Genomic DNA, 17,812 nt, shown 5'->3' with positions numbered 1-17,812 from the left:
CAAGAAGAAATCCATATTTATTTATGGGGTGGAGGAAGACAAGGCAGAATCTAAAGTGGACATTATTTACAAAGTGGTAGATGTTATACAAAAAAAAATGAAAATAAATTTCAGTGAGGTAGATATAGACAATGTGGAGAGAGTTGGCAAGGTGGGAGGGCACAGGCCCATAAAAGTGTCGCTGTTATCTTCATTGATGGCAGACATAGTGATAAGGAACGCTGGTAATCTACAGTGTGAGAACATTAGAATTAAGAGAGATTTCGGAAGAGAAGAGAGTAGAAATTTTAAAATTCTTAAGAAACATCTTGTGAAAGCAAAAATTCAGGGATTGAAAGCGTATATTAGTGGTCAGATACTCGTGGTGAGCGACAGGAATTGGACCCGTAAGTGGACAATATCGAAACTGAAATTAATGGATGAGAGTTTGAGGCAAGAAGAAACTAGCAGGGCTGACAGTTCGAGGCAAGAAGAAACTACCAGGGCTGATGTACATACTGTAAATGAAGGAACACTGAGTAGATGGGGTTCCTGGGAAGAGATCATGAAAAGAGCTGAAGAAAAAGTAAATGCAAGAAGGATGGAAGTAGTCAGGAATTTAATGGACGAATTAGTGTCGGAAGTCTGCGCGAGGGAAGAAAAAGAACCACAGGGGAAGACAAGCGGACAGAATCGGAGCGAGAATAATGGTTTGAGGGAGGAAGCAGAAGTAAGAAGTGCCGTGATCAAAGGGAGAAGCTTGAGTTTGAAGGACCTATGGGACAAAAAAGGAAAAATGGAAGGAATAATTACGAGAAGTAAAAAGTCAAGTAACAGTAGTAAGTAACATAGTTTGCCTATGATGGAGGACAGAAGCGTAGTTATGGTGGTGTTTGTATGTGTGTATTTACTCAAGTAATGGTGCCTGTATGTGTAGTATAATTGTAATTGAAGTGATGGTGTCTTTAGGTAGAAGATGGATAGACCAAGTGTATGGTATTTATTCAAGTGATGGCATGACGGAGATCGTATTGGTGAGTGATTTATTAGTTAATGATAAGAGGTATATATGTAAGGATATGTGGTATGGAATTGAAGAGAATGATTGCGGAGTGCGATGGATGGATGATAAGAGAGGTAGTGAAGCTTAGAGGGTATTTATTCAAGTGAAGAATGATAAGAGGTAGATATGTATTGATGTTTAGAAGTTGGATCAGAGTTTAGATGGATGGATGATAAGAGAGGTAGCGAAGTTTAGATGGTACTTACTCAAGTAATGATGTCTATATGTGTAGTGTAATTGTTACGAGTTTGGAGATATAAAGGAGGTTGGATGGTATCTACTGGAATTGAAGTGTTAAATATGAAAGGTGATGATAATAGATATATGATGGATGAATGATAAGAGAGGTAGCGAGGTGATAAGGTGTTTTTAAGTGTACTGTAATTGTATGGCACTTATTCATATAATGGTGTCTTGAGATATAAGATGGATGGATTGTTGAGTTCGAAGGGCATTGTAATGGTTAAAGTACGTATTAGCAGAATGTGAGTGTAACGGAAGTATGGAATCAGCAACCACGAGGGAGTCAAGTAGAGGAAATGTAGTAGGAATGGAATGTGCTAAGGTTAGCGTGTATGGGGTCTGTGACATTCATAATACCGCTGAAGCATGGAATCAGCAACCCTGAGAGAGACAAGTAGAGGAAATGTAGGAGGAATGGAATGTGCAAAGGTTTGTGTGTATGTTCAGCAGGGGCATGGTGGCGAATGGATGATAAGAAAGATAGCGAAGTTTAGTGGGTATTTATTCTAGTAAAGGTGTCTTTATGATAAGAGGTAGATATGTAATGATATGTGGCATGGAAATGAAGTGAATGATTGTTGAGTTCGATGGATGGATATTAAAAGAGATAGCGAAGTTTAGAGGGTATCTTTTCAAGTGAAGGTGTATTTATGGATATTAGGAAAGATAGCGAAGTTTAGAGGGTATTTATGCAAGTGAAGGTGTACTTATGTGTATTGAGACAGTATTGGTTTTGATTTATTAGTTAATGATAAGAGGTACTAGGATAGAATTAGTATAGATTTAATGTTATAATTAGTTATAGGCTTAATTCAGATGTAGGGGGTGCCCTAGCATGTGAGCTGGTCATCCGTCCATGTTAGAGGCAGCTTAGGATAGATTAGTATAGATTTAGAACTAGTATAGATTTAATGTTGTAATTAGTTATAGGCTTAATTTAGACGTAGGGGGTGCCCTAGCATGTGAGCTGGTCATCCGTCCATGTTAGAGGCAGCGTAAGATAGATTAGTATAGATTTAATGTTGTAATTAGTTATAGGCTTAATTTAGAGATAGGGGGTGCCCTAGCATGTGAGCCGGTCATCCGTCCATGTTAGAGGCAGCTTAACAGATTTAGTTAGGGGTGGAACCTTGCATAGTTGCCCGGTATTCCGCCTGTGTAGGGTCCACCAAGTTAGTAGTATGTAATTTGGCTTAGGCTGGACATTGTTATTTTTCTTTATAACGGATCAAATGGGTATTATTACTGTAGATCTAAAGAAAAATAATAAATCTAAATCTAAAAAAAAAAAAAAAAAAAAAAAAAAAAATCATCAACTTGTAAGAGAGTGGACTGAACTATATGTGACCAAAATATTTCTACAGTCCAGAAGGAATGTTTGCAGTGGTCAAGTGAATGTATTTTAATTTCTAAACTCCATGGAGGACCATACAGAATGATGATAGAGGAGGGGGACTGATTTATCATTTGGACAACATTTCAGGACATTCCAACAATATCTGCTCCAATTTGAGCTGCTTTGGCACTTCATGGCAGTTGTTTTACTGACACAGTATCCGCAGATCATGTGGCTGAGCAGCAGTAATCCTAACAGGCTCAAAGCTTGTAATGGACTCTATGAGTTCTGTCTTTTTTGTTTGTTTATGTTTTTTATAGCACATTATGCTACATGACAGTTTGTGTGTAGCCATGTCTCTGCAGTACATCTTCCATGAAGTCTTCAACTTTGACAAATAAGGATATTTTGGGTGCTAGGAAAAATAAGGTCTTACATTCAAGGGATATTCATGGGTAATATTAGGAATTATGATGTGGGCATTATACCCATTTTTGTAAATCAGTTCCCCCTATGGGTGGGCGACGCAGGCGAAGAATACACCCACAATATCCCCCTGCCTGTCGTAAGAGGCAACTAAAAGGGGCGACCAAGGGATGATCGAATTAGAACTAGAGACTACTTGTAAGTAGTACCACCATGCGGGGAACACCATGGGTCACCTTTACTTGCGAGTAGTACCACTATGTTAGGTACACAATAGGTTTGCGATTAGTAGTGACAATGTGTGAATCAGGTTGGGTTTTACAGTACCTGTGATTAGTACCACTATATGAGTGACACCATGGGTCTGCGTTGCCTGTGATTAGTACCCACAAGGTAAGGAACCCCATGGGATAATACGAGTCCCTGTGATTAGTACACCATAGGTTTGCATTGCCTGTAAATGGCACCGCAATGTGACAAACACCATAGGTCTGTATTACATTACCCGTGAGTTGTACCATAATGTGTGGAATACCGCAAGTCTACGCTACTTTTGAATAGTACCACAACATGACAAATATCATGGTTCTTCTTTCCTAGCAATAAGTACCATTATGAGGGGCTGATGGCCTGAATTTTGGATCCCTTTAGACAACAAGCATCATTGATTCAGGATTGCGCTTTAGAAGCAGCAATATTATTGTTTTACGCTAGTTTCTGGGAATGTAGGGCTATGTGGGTCGGATCCACTGATTATTTTAAATTCATATTCATCCATTCCTTCTTCGTCATCATGTTTTGAATTCTGGTCAGTGGATGATTTTGGACTTTTAAATTGTCATTACTTTTCATCTCATTTTGTACCATTAGGGGCCAATGACCTAGATGTTAGGCCCCTCTAAACAACAAGCATCATCATTGTAAATCAGTGTTCTTTTTGTATGTAATAAGGAATCCCTTTAATACATTGCCTGTAACTGAATATTTCTATCACTTTGATTATCTATATGCAAAATATGGTTAATTGCTTGTTTTTTCAGATTGGTGACCCAGTATATTGTAGCCAGATTTCAGATACTCTACTTAAGGATCATGGTCATTATGTGCAAGGTATCAACTATCCCACAGTACCTAAGGGGCAGGAGAAATTACGGCTAGCTCCAACTCCACATCATACCGAACCAATGATGGATTTATTAGTTGACGATATGCTCCATATATGGTTAAAGCTTGGTCTGCCTTTATCCGTTCGAACATAGTTACTCTCAGGTAAGAATCTGTAAACTATTCTAGAAGCTAGCTTAGTCTGGGCTTAGGATGCCCGAACCTATAGGAATAACAGAGTTTCTTATTTGGCATGTCAGAGATTCCTCTTAAAGAACTTGGCTTTGGGGTGATGTTCAATGGGAGGCCATTGATATCAGTGGAACTGATAGCAGGAGAAAAGTCGGATTGTGTAAGTTACCCAACAAGTGGAGATTGGACATGTTTGTAATATGGAGGTAAGAGGAAAATTGTGTTTCTAGCTGGTGTGAAAAAGGTAGAACAGAGTGCACAGTGGAGTTGTCCTAGAGAAAAACCATAGTGTACAACATAGTTTGTGTTAGGAAATTATATGAACAGCTAATCTGGTTAGGTTCGGGAATTGGAAAAGTTAGAACTAGCCATATCTATGTGAAGGATCATTGAACAGGAATGGAAATACTGAGTAGATTTCTTTAACATTTTGGATAGCCATTGTAAATTAATTCTGTAAACATTCACTGCTCTGCCTGGGAGTGGAGGTGGGTAAGTGTGCTAGATTTATAACAGACTATACCATAATTGACTTAATGAAACCATTGCATCCTGCTCATAAGTATCGGCCAACAATATCCCACGGCGTAACAATGACCATTTAGTGTGTTAGATTTATAACAGACTATACCATAACTGACTTAATGAAACTATTGCATCCTGGTCATAAGTATCAGCCAACAGTATCCCATAGCATAACAATGACCATTTGGTTACAGAGCTGTGAGACCATCAATAGAACTTAGTGGTTGCTTTAAACTTATTACTGGGAATTTTTTCTCCTACGCTATCGTTGTTTCCTTCTGTGCAGTGATAAAAATGTCATTACTACAGTATACCATATTTATTTTTATTCTTTCCAGGCTGTGCCATCAAGAGGAGCCAAAGACAATGCTTGCTGTGTCCTTGTAGAGACTTCTTGCCTAATAGAGATTCCGTGAGTGAGCCATGGTGAAATACGTATTTGGAACAGAAACAAAACCCGAAGGCCTTGTTAATGAAACGGGTGTGGGAAAGGGGATTGTACAACTTTGTAAATAAAGACATTGTTACAAGCTATGAAATGAAGAGGATGAGTTACTGGACGTACTTCTTTTAGCTGATCTCATTTTTCCTTAAGTATTACTCTCTTCTCATATTTGGAACTGATGGAAGTTATTAATGTTATGGCGACCTTGGTCCACTGTCTGTAAAATAGATAACTCAAGATACACAAGTTTTTAGTTCTGTGTAATTTATTTCAACACATTTTCAAACATCAGTCATGGTTGCAGCAGCAAGGCGTTGTCTTTAGAAGATAATGATAACTGATGTTATGAATTCCTCCTTTTTTATTCTCTGTATTATTTCTGTGAAAGATTGTGAACCATATTCTCTCTTGTTTGTTAACTGATAACAGCTGTTAAATGCCAAAATGTGAACATTGGAGGACTATTAATAATTTTATTGATAGTTAATAGTACATACCAGATGCCATTGTTAACAGCTGGTTGTATTTTTATGAAAATAGATTTAGTCCTCTGTAAACACACTTCCACAGAAAAGTTGGATTTTTAAGCATCATAGATTAGTTTTATTAGCAGTCATTGTCATAATGGCTTAAGCACAGTGAAAATTGTGAATGACATCTTTTGATGTGTAAAGATTTGTAATTAGTTATTTTTGATAAGAGATTTGTGATGTATAAAAGGTTCTTCACTCAATCATTCTGTTATACAGTATTATTATGTTACGCTGATAGGAATAGTTAAACCTGAGTGACTTCCCCAACCCCTGTTCCACGTATAAAAAATGACAAATTCTTATCTCACACCTGGGTGTGTTTCCTGCTTAACCATGTTTGAAAGGGGAAAAAATGGAATTCCCTGCTAATAGCTTGTTAAATGTAAGGGTTTCCATTTTTAAATTTCAGTATTTCTCCCTTTATTCTTAAATTTTCCTATTAATGAATTTTGAGTTTCTTTCAATTTATTTTTAAAATATTCAATTCACTTCAAAATGTTCTCAATAAACATTTCCTTATTTTTGGTTGATTAAACTGAAGTATACAAGCCTCATGGTGAGTTAGCTATTTCAAAAGCTCCAGTGTACTGTACATCTGTATGACTAGATTTGAGCCCTGAAAGAGGAAGAACAGAAGGAATGATGTTCTGAGGGGAAGGTTTGATAGATTATTACACAAGACCAAATTAGGTACATTCAAATGTTTTGAGAGTTATATTTATTTCCCCTTTTCATGTTCATTATGATGGAATTAAATTCACTGGGGCTGTACCTTAAATAAGGTCACGTCCGCTACCTTCCCAGTCCTAGCCCTTTTCCATCCTTGCATCGCTGAAAACGTGTGATATGTTAGTGTGACTAGGAAAAAAACTAAATTCAGTCTTATTTTACTCTTCTGTTTATTGGCACGTTGTGAATAATTTCTAGTTCTAATTTAGAAACATTATGGGAACTTACTAATTAACTGAAACCGTGTAGATTGGTGGGAAGAACGTACAGAATATATGGTGGTACAGTATATTACATTAATTTTTATTGCATTCATTTTTGGAATATTACCATAATTGGGAGTATTACTATATTTCTGAAGGGCCTCCGTGGCTCAGGCGGCAGCGCGCCGGCCTCTCACCGCTGGATGCCGTCGTTCAAATCCCAGTTACTCCATGTGAGATTTGTGCTGGACAGAGTGGAGGCGGGACAGGTTTTTCTTCGGGTACTTTGGTTTTCCCTGTCATCTTTCATTCCAGCAACTCTCTCCACTATCATTTCATCTGTCAGTCATTAATCATTGCCCCAGAGGAGTGTGACAGGCCTCGGCAACCGGTACAATTCCTATCCTCGCTACAAGTTGGGGGCTTCATTCATCCCATCCCTGACCCGGTCATTGACTGGAAAACAGGTTGTAGGTTTTCATTTTCACTACACTTCTGAGCACAGATTATGTTCATGTGTTGTATAGTTGCCTGAAAGAGTGTGTGGTATTGTATGTTCCTCGCATTTAATATTATATCAGGCTTAATTTTAATTATTATCAAAGTATTATTTCCCTCCCATGTAGATACAAACCCTGTGGATACCCACACCAAACATATTCGTAAGTTCAGTTTCTAAGAAAAGTGTACCTCCAAGGAACCTATACAATACCACGTGCTCATTCTTTTTTTGAGCGACTGTTCCTCCAAGGAACTTACATAATACCATGTGCTCATTCTTCTTTTGGAGTGACTGTACAACTTCCATAACAAAAATAACTTTATTAGTTTTAAGTCCCACTAACTACTTTTATGGTTTTCGGAGAGGTTGAGGTGCCGGAATTTTGTCCCGCAGGAGTTCTTTTACGTGCCAGTGAACATAGGTACTGACATGGAGCTAAAGTATTTGAGCACCTTGAATTAGCACTAGACTGAGTCAGGTTTGAACCTGCCAACTTTGGCTCAGAAAGCCATCGCCTTAACATGGCACAGACACTTTGTTGTTTTGACAGGCTGAGTGGCTCAGACGGTTGAGGTGCTGGCCTTCTGACCCCAACTTGGCAGGTTCGATCCTGGCTCAGTTCAGTGGTATTTGAACGTGCTCAACTACGCCAGCCTTGTGTCGGTAGATTTACTGGCACATAAAAGAACTCCTGCGGGTCTGAATTCCAATACCTCGGCGCCTCCGAAAACTGTAAAAGTAGTTAGTGGGACGTAAAGCTAATACCATCATTATTATGTTCCTTTTGTTTTAGTATTTGTAGTAAAGACAAGATCGTTTGTTTTCACTTCTTTAATTGTTTTAATAATAATTCTTGTTTAGTTAACACAATAGTCTTGTCTTTGAAAATAGTGTAATGAATTAGATATGTGAACTCCAAACTTAAAATTATTGCATAATATGCATAATCTGTACAAAATGTTTTAAAAAATGGATTTATTAAATATATCAGGGAAATACTCACCTCATCTAAGTATACAGGGTGAACAAAAAATGCCGCACATGGAGGTTGGCATGCGGTTCCTCGTCAAAATTCACAACAAAAGTTTATCTTGCAAAACCTAGTCCCACCAATAGGTTTAATAGAAATGCGAGTTAAGAAACGAGGCTCTGGCAACGCTCTAATGGCGTGGAGCGTGGCCAAGCACAGGTCGCATGAAGTAGGCGTTCTGCCGGAGCTGTCTCATTAGCTCAGTGAGACAAGGTCATGCCATAAATGCCGGCCGGTTGTGCAGATGCGCTGGCCGATGTTAATGTATCAAATTGTATCCAATGTACACCTCCACTATGCAATACACTATGTTCTGTCTTACCATTACAGTTACCTTTATTTAAACATTCAAACATAACATGAACTTCCTACAGATGTAAACTACCACTTTGTTTCGTCCATGGCACAAATAAAGCCAATATGTAGAACATAATAGTGGATACAGTAACATCGTCTCTATCCAGTGCAGTACAAGGAAACACAATACAGTACAGTAGGTAGGCTACACTGGATTGCCCATTATGCTACACACAATAATTCCATAGTGTACGTGTGACGTCCAGTCTTATCTTCACAGAGCCGGTACGTACACTATTACGAGCAACGTTCACTTCATAGCAGATGTTCCAAGCGACCACCTTGAATTTGCAAACACTTTGCAACTCGCTGGAGCATACTTTGCCGGACCCTACGCAACACACCTGCATCCACCATTACCGATGCAGCATGCATGCGAGCTATTAGGCCTTGTACATTCACGGGTGGATTACTATAAACATGTTCCTTTTTAAGTGTCCCCACAAATAAAAATCTAGTGGATTAAGTTCCGGGGAACGTGGAGCCCAGAACAATGGACCTCCACGACCTATCCATTTCCCTGAAACGCTTCATTTAAACAGTTATGCACAGTCATTCCAAAGTGTGGCGGTGCACCATCATGCTGAAACCAAAGCTGTCGCCGAACACCAAAGGGAACGTTTTCTAAAGCGCCAGGCAAAGTATTGCCCAGAAACATACGATAGCAGGGCGCATTCAACTTGTCCGGCAATAGGTAAGGGCCTAAAAGCACTCCTCCCACGATTCCAGCCCACAGGTTTATGCCAAAGTGTGTCTGAAAGCCACGTTCACGAGTGACATATGGGTTGTGGTCAGACCAATAATAGCTGTTGTGAAGCTACATTCGTCACTCCAAATCACATTCTTTATCAAATGTTCGTTATCTTCAACTTGTTGCAAAAGCCATTCACAGAACTGTACTCGTTGAATGCGGTCTTCTGGCCGCTGGTGTTGAGTTAACGTGTAATGATATGGATGCAGTTTTTCGTCGTGCAACACATCATTAACCAGTGTTTGAGATACCTGGAACTGCCTTGGAATATCACAGGTACTTCGCCGAGATGATTGGTGAACGGCTTCAAGAATGTCGTCCTCTGTTTGTGGAGTACGTCTAGTCCTTGGACAACCTCTGTCCACTACTTGTGGACGAAGATTACCGGTTTCCCGCAGGCGTTGCTCAAGGCGACGAAAAACATTCTTACCGGGATAGCGCCTTTGAGGGTACCGTGCTGCATACTCACAAGCAGCAACAGAAGCTTGGTTATCAGATGCACCCAACACTAAAATTATATCGACGTATTCGCTGTTTGTGTACTCCATCAGGGAGACGCCCTGCATGCACTTGACAGGACCAGTTATGGTTGTGCACTGCGTGGTTAGTCGACTCATGCATTCGGTTGAATGGATCACACTATCATGTGTTCGACTATTGTCATGTGACAACAGGATGTCATGGTTACAAACATAGTTACACGACGGGAACTAGGGACCTGACGTCACACACACAAAAGAAAAAAAGAACCAACCTGACGTCGATTCGAGCCGTAGCTTCATGGTGCATGTGGGTTTGATAACCCAGCCGTCTACTCAGTGAGCTGCGACGGCGGGTACGGTAGAGCGGGATGATGCACATTTCTCTACTACATTCCGATGCGCTGCAGGATGTGACAGTGTTGCCAGCTTCTCGTTTTCGACTTTTCCAACAGCACCAGATCTGATTTGGCTATAGAAACTTTTGTCTTGCAATGGGATGAGGAATCGCATGCCGACCTCAAAGTGCAGCATTTTTTGTTCACCCTGTGTATGTATGTTTGCTGTGCGTTAGTGTTGAGGAATCTAAATTCTGATACTCCATCATGGCTCATGCAGAGTAGCTGCAGAATATTTATCACATTAGATAGATGAGAAGTTACACGTAAACAAAACAGGAGCAGGAGGATTTTTGAAAACACAATTTACTGAAACTGGTGGCGGCATCACCTTAACCAAAATTGGAAAATGTACCAAAGTATGAGTATTTTTACTACCAGTATCCATGTTCCACTTCCTTCTGTGCCCTATTGAAAAAGATAAAGAAACAATTGTATTCTTGTATGTAATGAATCAATATTATGTCAGTTTTATAAATGTTACTGCATTGTGTCATCATCTTCCCTGAATAAAAGTAAGATGAACTCAGGTGAACAAAGCAAACATTGTGGTCGTGCCTGTTTAGCAGTGTTGTATTACATACTTACCACATAGTTGACATGTGTGTGTTGCTTCCAAATTAATAAATACATCCCTGCTGTATTATTTATTGATTTATAACTTACATCTCCTTATTAGTAACCTCTCTTTCCAAGGGCATCCACAGGACTTTTTGTGAGAAATGCAAAATTTAGAAAGTTATTTTTTAAGAGTACTGACAGTGAGATGCATATTGCAAATTACTAAAGCATAGTAGGCTTATCTAATCATAAACAACATGGAAAACAAAAGTAAAATGGCATTCATAGTACAGTATGTATGTATGTTTAGTCATCAGCCCGAAGGCTGGTTGGATCCTCAACAGTTCCGCCATGAGCTGTCATAGATGGCCTAGGCATCACTGAAGAGACGTACTAGGGAAATGAGGAGTGAGGTATTTTCCCGTTGCTTTCCTCACCGAGCCAGAAGTTGCTATTACAAATCAGTCTGCCAAGCCCACTGAAATGCATACACCAACCGACCCTATGAGCAATATTTTCACACCATTCGTAGCAGGGACTGGCTGCGTAAGGAATGGCATTACTAGCATCGCTCATACCTCAGTCACTTTCATTTTGTCAAAGCCAAGGATAAGACAGAGACAGATCAATGAAAGTAACAAAATTGCTCTAGCCCATACCAGAAGACTTAGTGCACTGTAAACACTAGGTCCTGCCAGCAAAGGCATACATAGTACAGTACTATAAGAAAAATCATGCTTACACATCATTGGAATATTGATGACCTTTACATCACCTTTAGTCAGCCTGTCCAAAAAATGTGCTGCCTCCTTGGTTGTCTGCTGAACTTGCGGATCGCATATTCCAGAAATTCCTTCCCACTTTTCGGTAAACTTCTTTTTTTGTGAGCACTTGACAAATGGGAGTCCATTTCAATTATTTTCTGAAATAATGTTCCTTCTCCAAGTTTTCACTCTTTGTAACATGCTGAACTGTCTCTCCACACAGCACATTGTCACAGGAAGAGCCAGGGCAATGATTAACGTTTGTTTTATGTTAGGCAGCAGTAAGTTTGGCTCTTCAGGAATGTCAATGAATTTGACATTCTTAAGTTGTTTCTTTTCCACTCATCTATATTTTCTCATATAAATGCTTCTGCTTTCAGATTATCAGTTCATAGAATATTTTTATTTCATCAATTACATTTGTGAATTGTTCTTGAGAATTTAAATACATCTTTGCAGGACATCATAAGCAACAGAATTTTCAGTGGAAGTGCCAACTTTAAATCATGATAATATTGGATTTAAATTAGGGTGAAATGAAGTAATTTGAAAATAATCCCTCTCAGATCTGTAATAGTAGGACAGGGAAGAGAAGAGATTCTGGGACCACATCTACCGTACTAACAAGGAAGGGTACTCTACTTGTCGCGCACATTTTGAACCTATATAGTGTGTTGAATAGAGAATATCGAAATATGGATACCATGCAAATTACAGGTGCTATGGGCAAGAAACATAAGGAGCTACAAATTGCCAAATATAGACTACGAGTACCCACAAAGACAGGCATGCTCGTGCAGATTAGTCCAAACATGGCTGAATATTGAAGATGGGTGACCAAATGCATTCAGAAATGTTTACTGGAGGTAAAATACATTACACACCCTTGGCAGTTCAAGTGCAGTAGACATGATAGTTGATAAGTAATCCTTGGTCTAGACATAAACATCTTTCACAGTGAGCATACCGAATGAAGGTAAGCTGAACACAGTGAAACATTCTTCCAAACCACTCTCAAAACAGTATTCAGAAGGCGTCTGAAATGATCCTGTATGTTCATCGGTGTTACCACATTTGAAGAAAGTAAATGGGAATCAATTGTTTGAATCTATTTGCCGACAATTGGAAGTGCACAAACAATTGAATGCGAAGTAATTGTTCTCTTTGCCACACTTTAACACTGTCGTATCTGTGATGAACCGTACCATACTTTTGAGTGGACGGAAAAAAGAAACTTCTGCTGGTTGTATCAATCTAATACATTTTGCAGGGATCAGCTTCTTGTGAAATTCAACATCTGGAACTGCTTCATTGTATAGATCATCATCTTCATTTGCTGTCCTGGAATCAACCAAAAGAAGAATTTGATCTCTGCTGTGCAAATCTGGCTATAACACCTGTTCCAGGAACACTTTCAAATCCCATTTTATCATGTTTGGTAATTTGCTAGCATATGCTGTCACATTGGGTAATTAAAGTGCCATGCTTGCTCGAAATGTCCCACTGGGTTCCGAGACAAGAACGTACATGCGTGGAAGAAGGCTTGCATTCCATTACAATAACAGGCATTATCATGAATGAGTGGGTGGTTGCTGCAACCGAACCCATGGTACCATAAGACGTCTTTGCTCCCTTAACGGCAAGAGTTCTCCCAGAACGCAACTTTTTACAAAATCTGGATTGATCTGCATTAATTATCTGCTCCGACATAATATTATGCTCTTCAATGAAACACCTTACTTCCATTTTAAAAAACTCTACAGTTTTCTCTTCTCTATCAGCGGCATCACCAACAAATCTGCTGCCAACTTTATGCGTAATCTTGCGAGAAACAATCTTTTTTTTTTTTTTTTCTTTTTTTTTTTTTTTTTCTCTTGAACTGTTGCAGCCATGATTTGGTAGCTTTGAATATTAAGGTGGTGTTTGGATCAATTTTTCCTTTAACCTTTTAAGTGCTGAGTTACCATTTGGTTGTCTGGTACCTCAGTGCTGAGTTTTCTCATTTGTATGAAAAAAAAATTGTAGAAGCCTCAATTTTTAACTTATCAGTGGGGTGATTAGCTTAAAATGTTTTTAAATGTTGGTTCTTTATAAATCTAAATGCAAATGTAAAATCCTACACTTATGTTCAATATCATTTTGAGAGAAAACAAAATTACACTTTTGTGCCCACGCGTACATCATCTTTATACAAAGTAAAGAGCCAAAAATAAAATTATTTCCTAAAAATCTGTAGGCAGCTAATACATGTAACTCCTTACAAATACATAAGTTGATATTTTAACATACCTTCTAAACCTGGAATGTGGTGACAGCTCAATGTTTTCCACCAGTTGTTTGTGATACCGATTTGTTTCATCAACAACCAGCTGCACCAACTACACTGGCAGTGTAGTTTTAAGAAAATCATTGATTTTTGGGGTTGTCATCAAACACTACTTGGCTCTCAGACTCTGTCACATTTACTTGAAAGTCTGGTGGAGAAAAGTCATCCGTCCACCATGAAAATAGTGATGAAATAGCCTTTGAACTCACAGAGGTTTTCTTCATTCGTTTAGAAGAAGGCTCTGTTTCTTTCTCACTCACAATATTTTCAACACTCTCACTTAACAATGCATTAAAATCTTTATCATCACCACTGTGGTTCATAACTAAAAGATTCTTTGATCTGAAATAACGTCACAGCAAGAGGAACTAGCTTGAGCTCCACAGACATCTACAAAAAGCTCTGTGAGTTATTTCCCAAAGCTATAAGCCGTGATCAATTAGTTCTACATAATGTCCAACACATGGCAGAACATGCCAGAGATCAAATCAGTACTCGAGAGTGAACATGGAAACTCAAAAAATTAAAGTTCCCATGCACCATCTATAGACAGGCGTAGCAGTGGTGGACCAGCCCTGTCGGCCCGTCTATTGGTGGGCGTAGCACTCATTGGATTAAAAGACTTCGCCCAGATTTGTAACCTTCGATCATGTGTAATTCCATGTTTTTTCTTTGCATTGCGATGAACTCATCTTGTATCTCGTTATTTATTCTTCTTTGTAGCATCTTCCTATGCCTGCCATGTTGTTTCAGTGTCTTTTCGAAGTTTTGCACATCTGTCTTGTTTTTTATTTGTCTTCTTTTTGTGCCATTATGACTTCGAATTCAGGAAATCTGTTAGGAATATACAAGTCTTCCGGGATTTTTCGATGATAGAGGCCACTATCTGATCTGTAGTGAACTAAATATTTCTAGCCCTAGCATAGAGAAAGTGAAATCTGTCTGCTAACGAATAAGGGTAGAAAATCTCCAGGACGAGGAAATTAGACAGAAGTACATTGATATGATTAGTGAGAAGTCTCGAACAGTAGACAGTAAGCAGGTTCAGGATATAGAAAGAGAATGGGTGGCATACAGGGATGCTTTAGTAGAAACAGCAAGGGAATGCCTTGGAACAACTGTGTGTAAAGATGGGAAAAGGCAAACATCTTATTGGAATGATGAAGTGAGAGCAGCTTATAAACATAAAAAGAAGGCTTATCAGAAATAGCTCCAAACAAGGGCAGAGGCTGACAGGGATTTGTAGGAAATGAAAGAAACAGAGCAAAACAAATAGTTGTTGAATCCAAAAAGAAGTCGTGGGAAGATTTTGGTAATAACCTGGAAAGACTAAGTCAAGCAACTGGGAAACCTTTCTGGACAGTAATAAAGAATCTTACGAGGGAACACATACATGTGTTACACTCGGATTCAGTTGAAATTTGGTAGGAATATTCGTGGGAGGCAGTAGAATGCTAAGGTGAAAACTGCATGTTCCCAGCGCAAGTTTAAACACCAAAATTGAAAAAATAAATAGTCGTAAAATTAGAAGTGCCGCAGGAGTATCGGGGTGTGGCGGAGAGGTAGGGAGGAGCAAAGCAGCGGACATGAGTCAACCGGGCTCTGTCGAGCTGCGCCAGCAGCCAGGCAGCGTATAGTTAGCGCGTTCCCCTTAACTTCCCGATCAGATGTGCAAAACGTAAATATTGAAAACAGCACATGAAACAAGTGTACAAAAGACGATGTTTGAACAAAGATGCCAATAAGGTTTGAAAAATTCATGCCCGAGTTCTTGTTACTCGTTGTAATGAGTGCAATAGTGATGTATTTCAGCTGATGATGACGCAAAATAAGGCGTTGAAACTGGTTCTGATAAAATATATGTTGTAATTTCATCTTAACAACATTTTAATGTATTGAATAAGGTGGATACGAATTTTAATAAATTGTAAATTTATCTACAGAGAAGTGGACAAGGCACATATAATGTGTGTACCATGCACTTCTTACAACGCTGTCGCTTTCACAAGTATCACACTGATTATAGGAAGGCTCTGCTTTGAAACAATAATCAATTGGATTAACAAATTGTGAACGTTTCTTGTTAACATAGCCACATTTGTACGAACTATACTGCCACATGCTACGAAAACGCGGAGAGGTAAACTGGTTGTGCATCAAAGATTGCACTTTTAAAAGTTTGTTCCTTAAATGTACCTTGATGTCTGATGAGTTTAACAAAATTAAATCATACAAAATACATATAAATTGCTTCCAAATGCGGAAGCTCAAAACATCTAACGGCTGGATAAGTCCAGTGGCTCCTTTCGGAATTGTTTGAACATTAATCATTTTCTTACTCCCAATTTTAGCATTTAAAATATTTTCTTCTTTCTGTCCGATCCACAAATCCACTAAAACACTGTACTCTAGTACTAGCTCTCAATAAACATCCCGTAACCATTTCTGCACAAGTTCTTTGGTCAATTTTCCAGGCTTTGATGGCAAAGTGTACACATTTGGTGCAGCAAATAGTTTTGTTTCTATATTAGGACCAAACTTGCCATTTTTTCTTTCAACACAACAAGCAACTTCGGCAGGAGTTGTCCATCTGCCGAAATTATTGTCTGTATTGTGTAGCTATGGGTTAGTGAAATCATAGATTGTGCTTCCGCTAATACGACTTTTTCCTCTCGTTCATTATGGGTCCTGCCAGAATGGAACTCTTCATGAAAACCAGACTGATCAGTATTAAACACATACTCTGGGCCGTGGCTTTCTATTAATTGCGACACTTCTTCCACAAACAGTGTCGCGTTACAATTAGTATCTTCTTGTTCAAATTGGTACTTTTTAGATACGAATTTGCAAATCTTTCTTGATCCAATTTTGAATTTCTTTTTAACACTCATTACCCAGGAATGAGATGCTCGAAACGTGTCGTAGCTAACTAGACGAGCATACTTTAAGGCCCATTTTTAAATATTTATATCGTGAGCAATTTTGTTTTGTTGTCTACTTTCTTTGAACTTTTGATAAGTGCTCTTCGTAACAAATTTATTTTTTTCTCCCATTGTGCCACCATTTTCCAGTTGTTGCTCCCACCTGTAAAGCTCTTCCCGGCACTTTAATTTACGAAACCTGTGTTTCACTGATGCGAAGCTCCTCTGTTTCCTACGTTTGTTTCGCCAATATTCGATGACTTCTTCTTATAAGTTATTGGAATTAGGCATCGTTCAGCTGTTTTTGTGGATGCAAGGTTAGAAGCAACATTTTTGGAGACGAGGTCAAATAACGGTGTTTCAATATTGTCTTCCTCGAAAACAAAGTCATCATCTGACATATCCAATGTGCCATCCAGTTCGACTGTCACATCAGTATCCAAAACCCTGTCGGCAATTAGACCTGTAAAACCAAGACAAGAACGCAATTCCTGTGAACTCTTGTTTTTCTCATAAAAGTAAATATATATAAATAGATTGATCTTTTTACAATATAACTCCAATCCCAAATTCCTTTCATCTTCAGAAAATGAGGGTGTCATTTTTGTCACACTCTGCAAAACAATTCTGAAGGCACACTACTACATTCCACGGATTGAATGACTTCTGTAGTGGACATTTTGTTGTATCTAGGTGTGAAAAATCAATTATTACCAAACATGGTTAAAGTAAATATACAGTCACCATTCATAAAAATGACTATAAGAACGTCAGATTTTACCTGTCATTGTAAGAACGTTGTCTCATCGGACGACTAATCAATGTGCACCTCTTGATCTGCTTTGACATTTCTCATCGGGAAGATACGAGGTATGTGCGAACTGCAGTATAGTAAAGAAGAGTGGCCCGGGGGGTGGGTCATTAATTCGACTCAAGCAAGCAGAC

General features: G+C 38.8%; 1 protein-coding gene across 2 annotated transcripts in view; it reads left to right on the top strand.

Annotated features, from left to right (window-relative positions):
* The window catches only part of Alas (5-aminolevulinate synthase), a 164,031-nt gene extending 158,454 nt beyond the window's left edge, over positions 1 to 5,577 (top strand). For both annotated transcript variants that reach the window (XM_067141326.2, XM_067141327.2), the window contains exons 10-11: positions 4,088 to 4,316; positions 5,207 to 5,577. In XM_067141326.2, the coding sequence (XP_066997427.2) occupies positions 4,088 to 4,306 (219 nt within the window). In that variant the 3' untranslated portion in view covers positions 4,307 to 4,316; positions 5,207 to 5,577. The remainder of the gene's footprint in view (positions 1 to 4,087; positions 4,317 to 5,206) is intronic.
* The last annotated feature ends 12,235 nt before the right edge of the window (positions 5,578 to 17,812 follow it).

This window comes from Anabrus simplex, chromosome 2 (genome assembly GCF_040414725.1).
Source record: "Anabrus simplex isolate iqAnaSimp1 chromosome 2, ASM4041472v1, whole genome shotgun sequence".
NCBI classification, from domain to species: Eukaryota; Metazoa; Arthropoda; class Insecta; order Orthoptera; family Tettigoniidae; genus Anabrus; species Anabrus simplex.
This window is presented reverse-complemented; position numbering and strand designations above follow the sequence as displayed.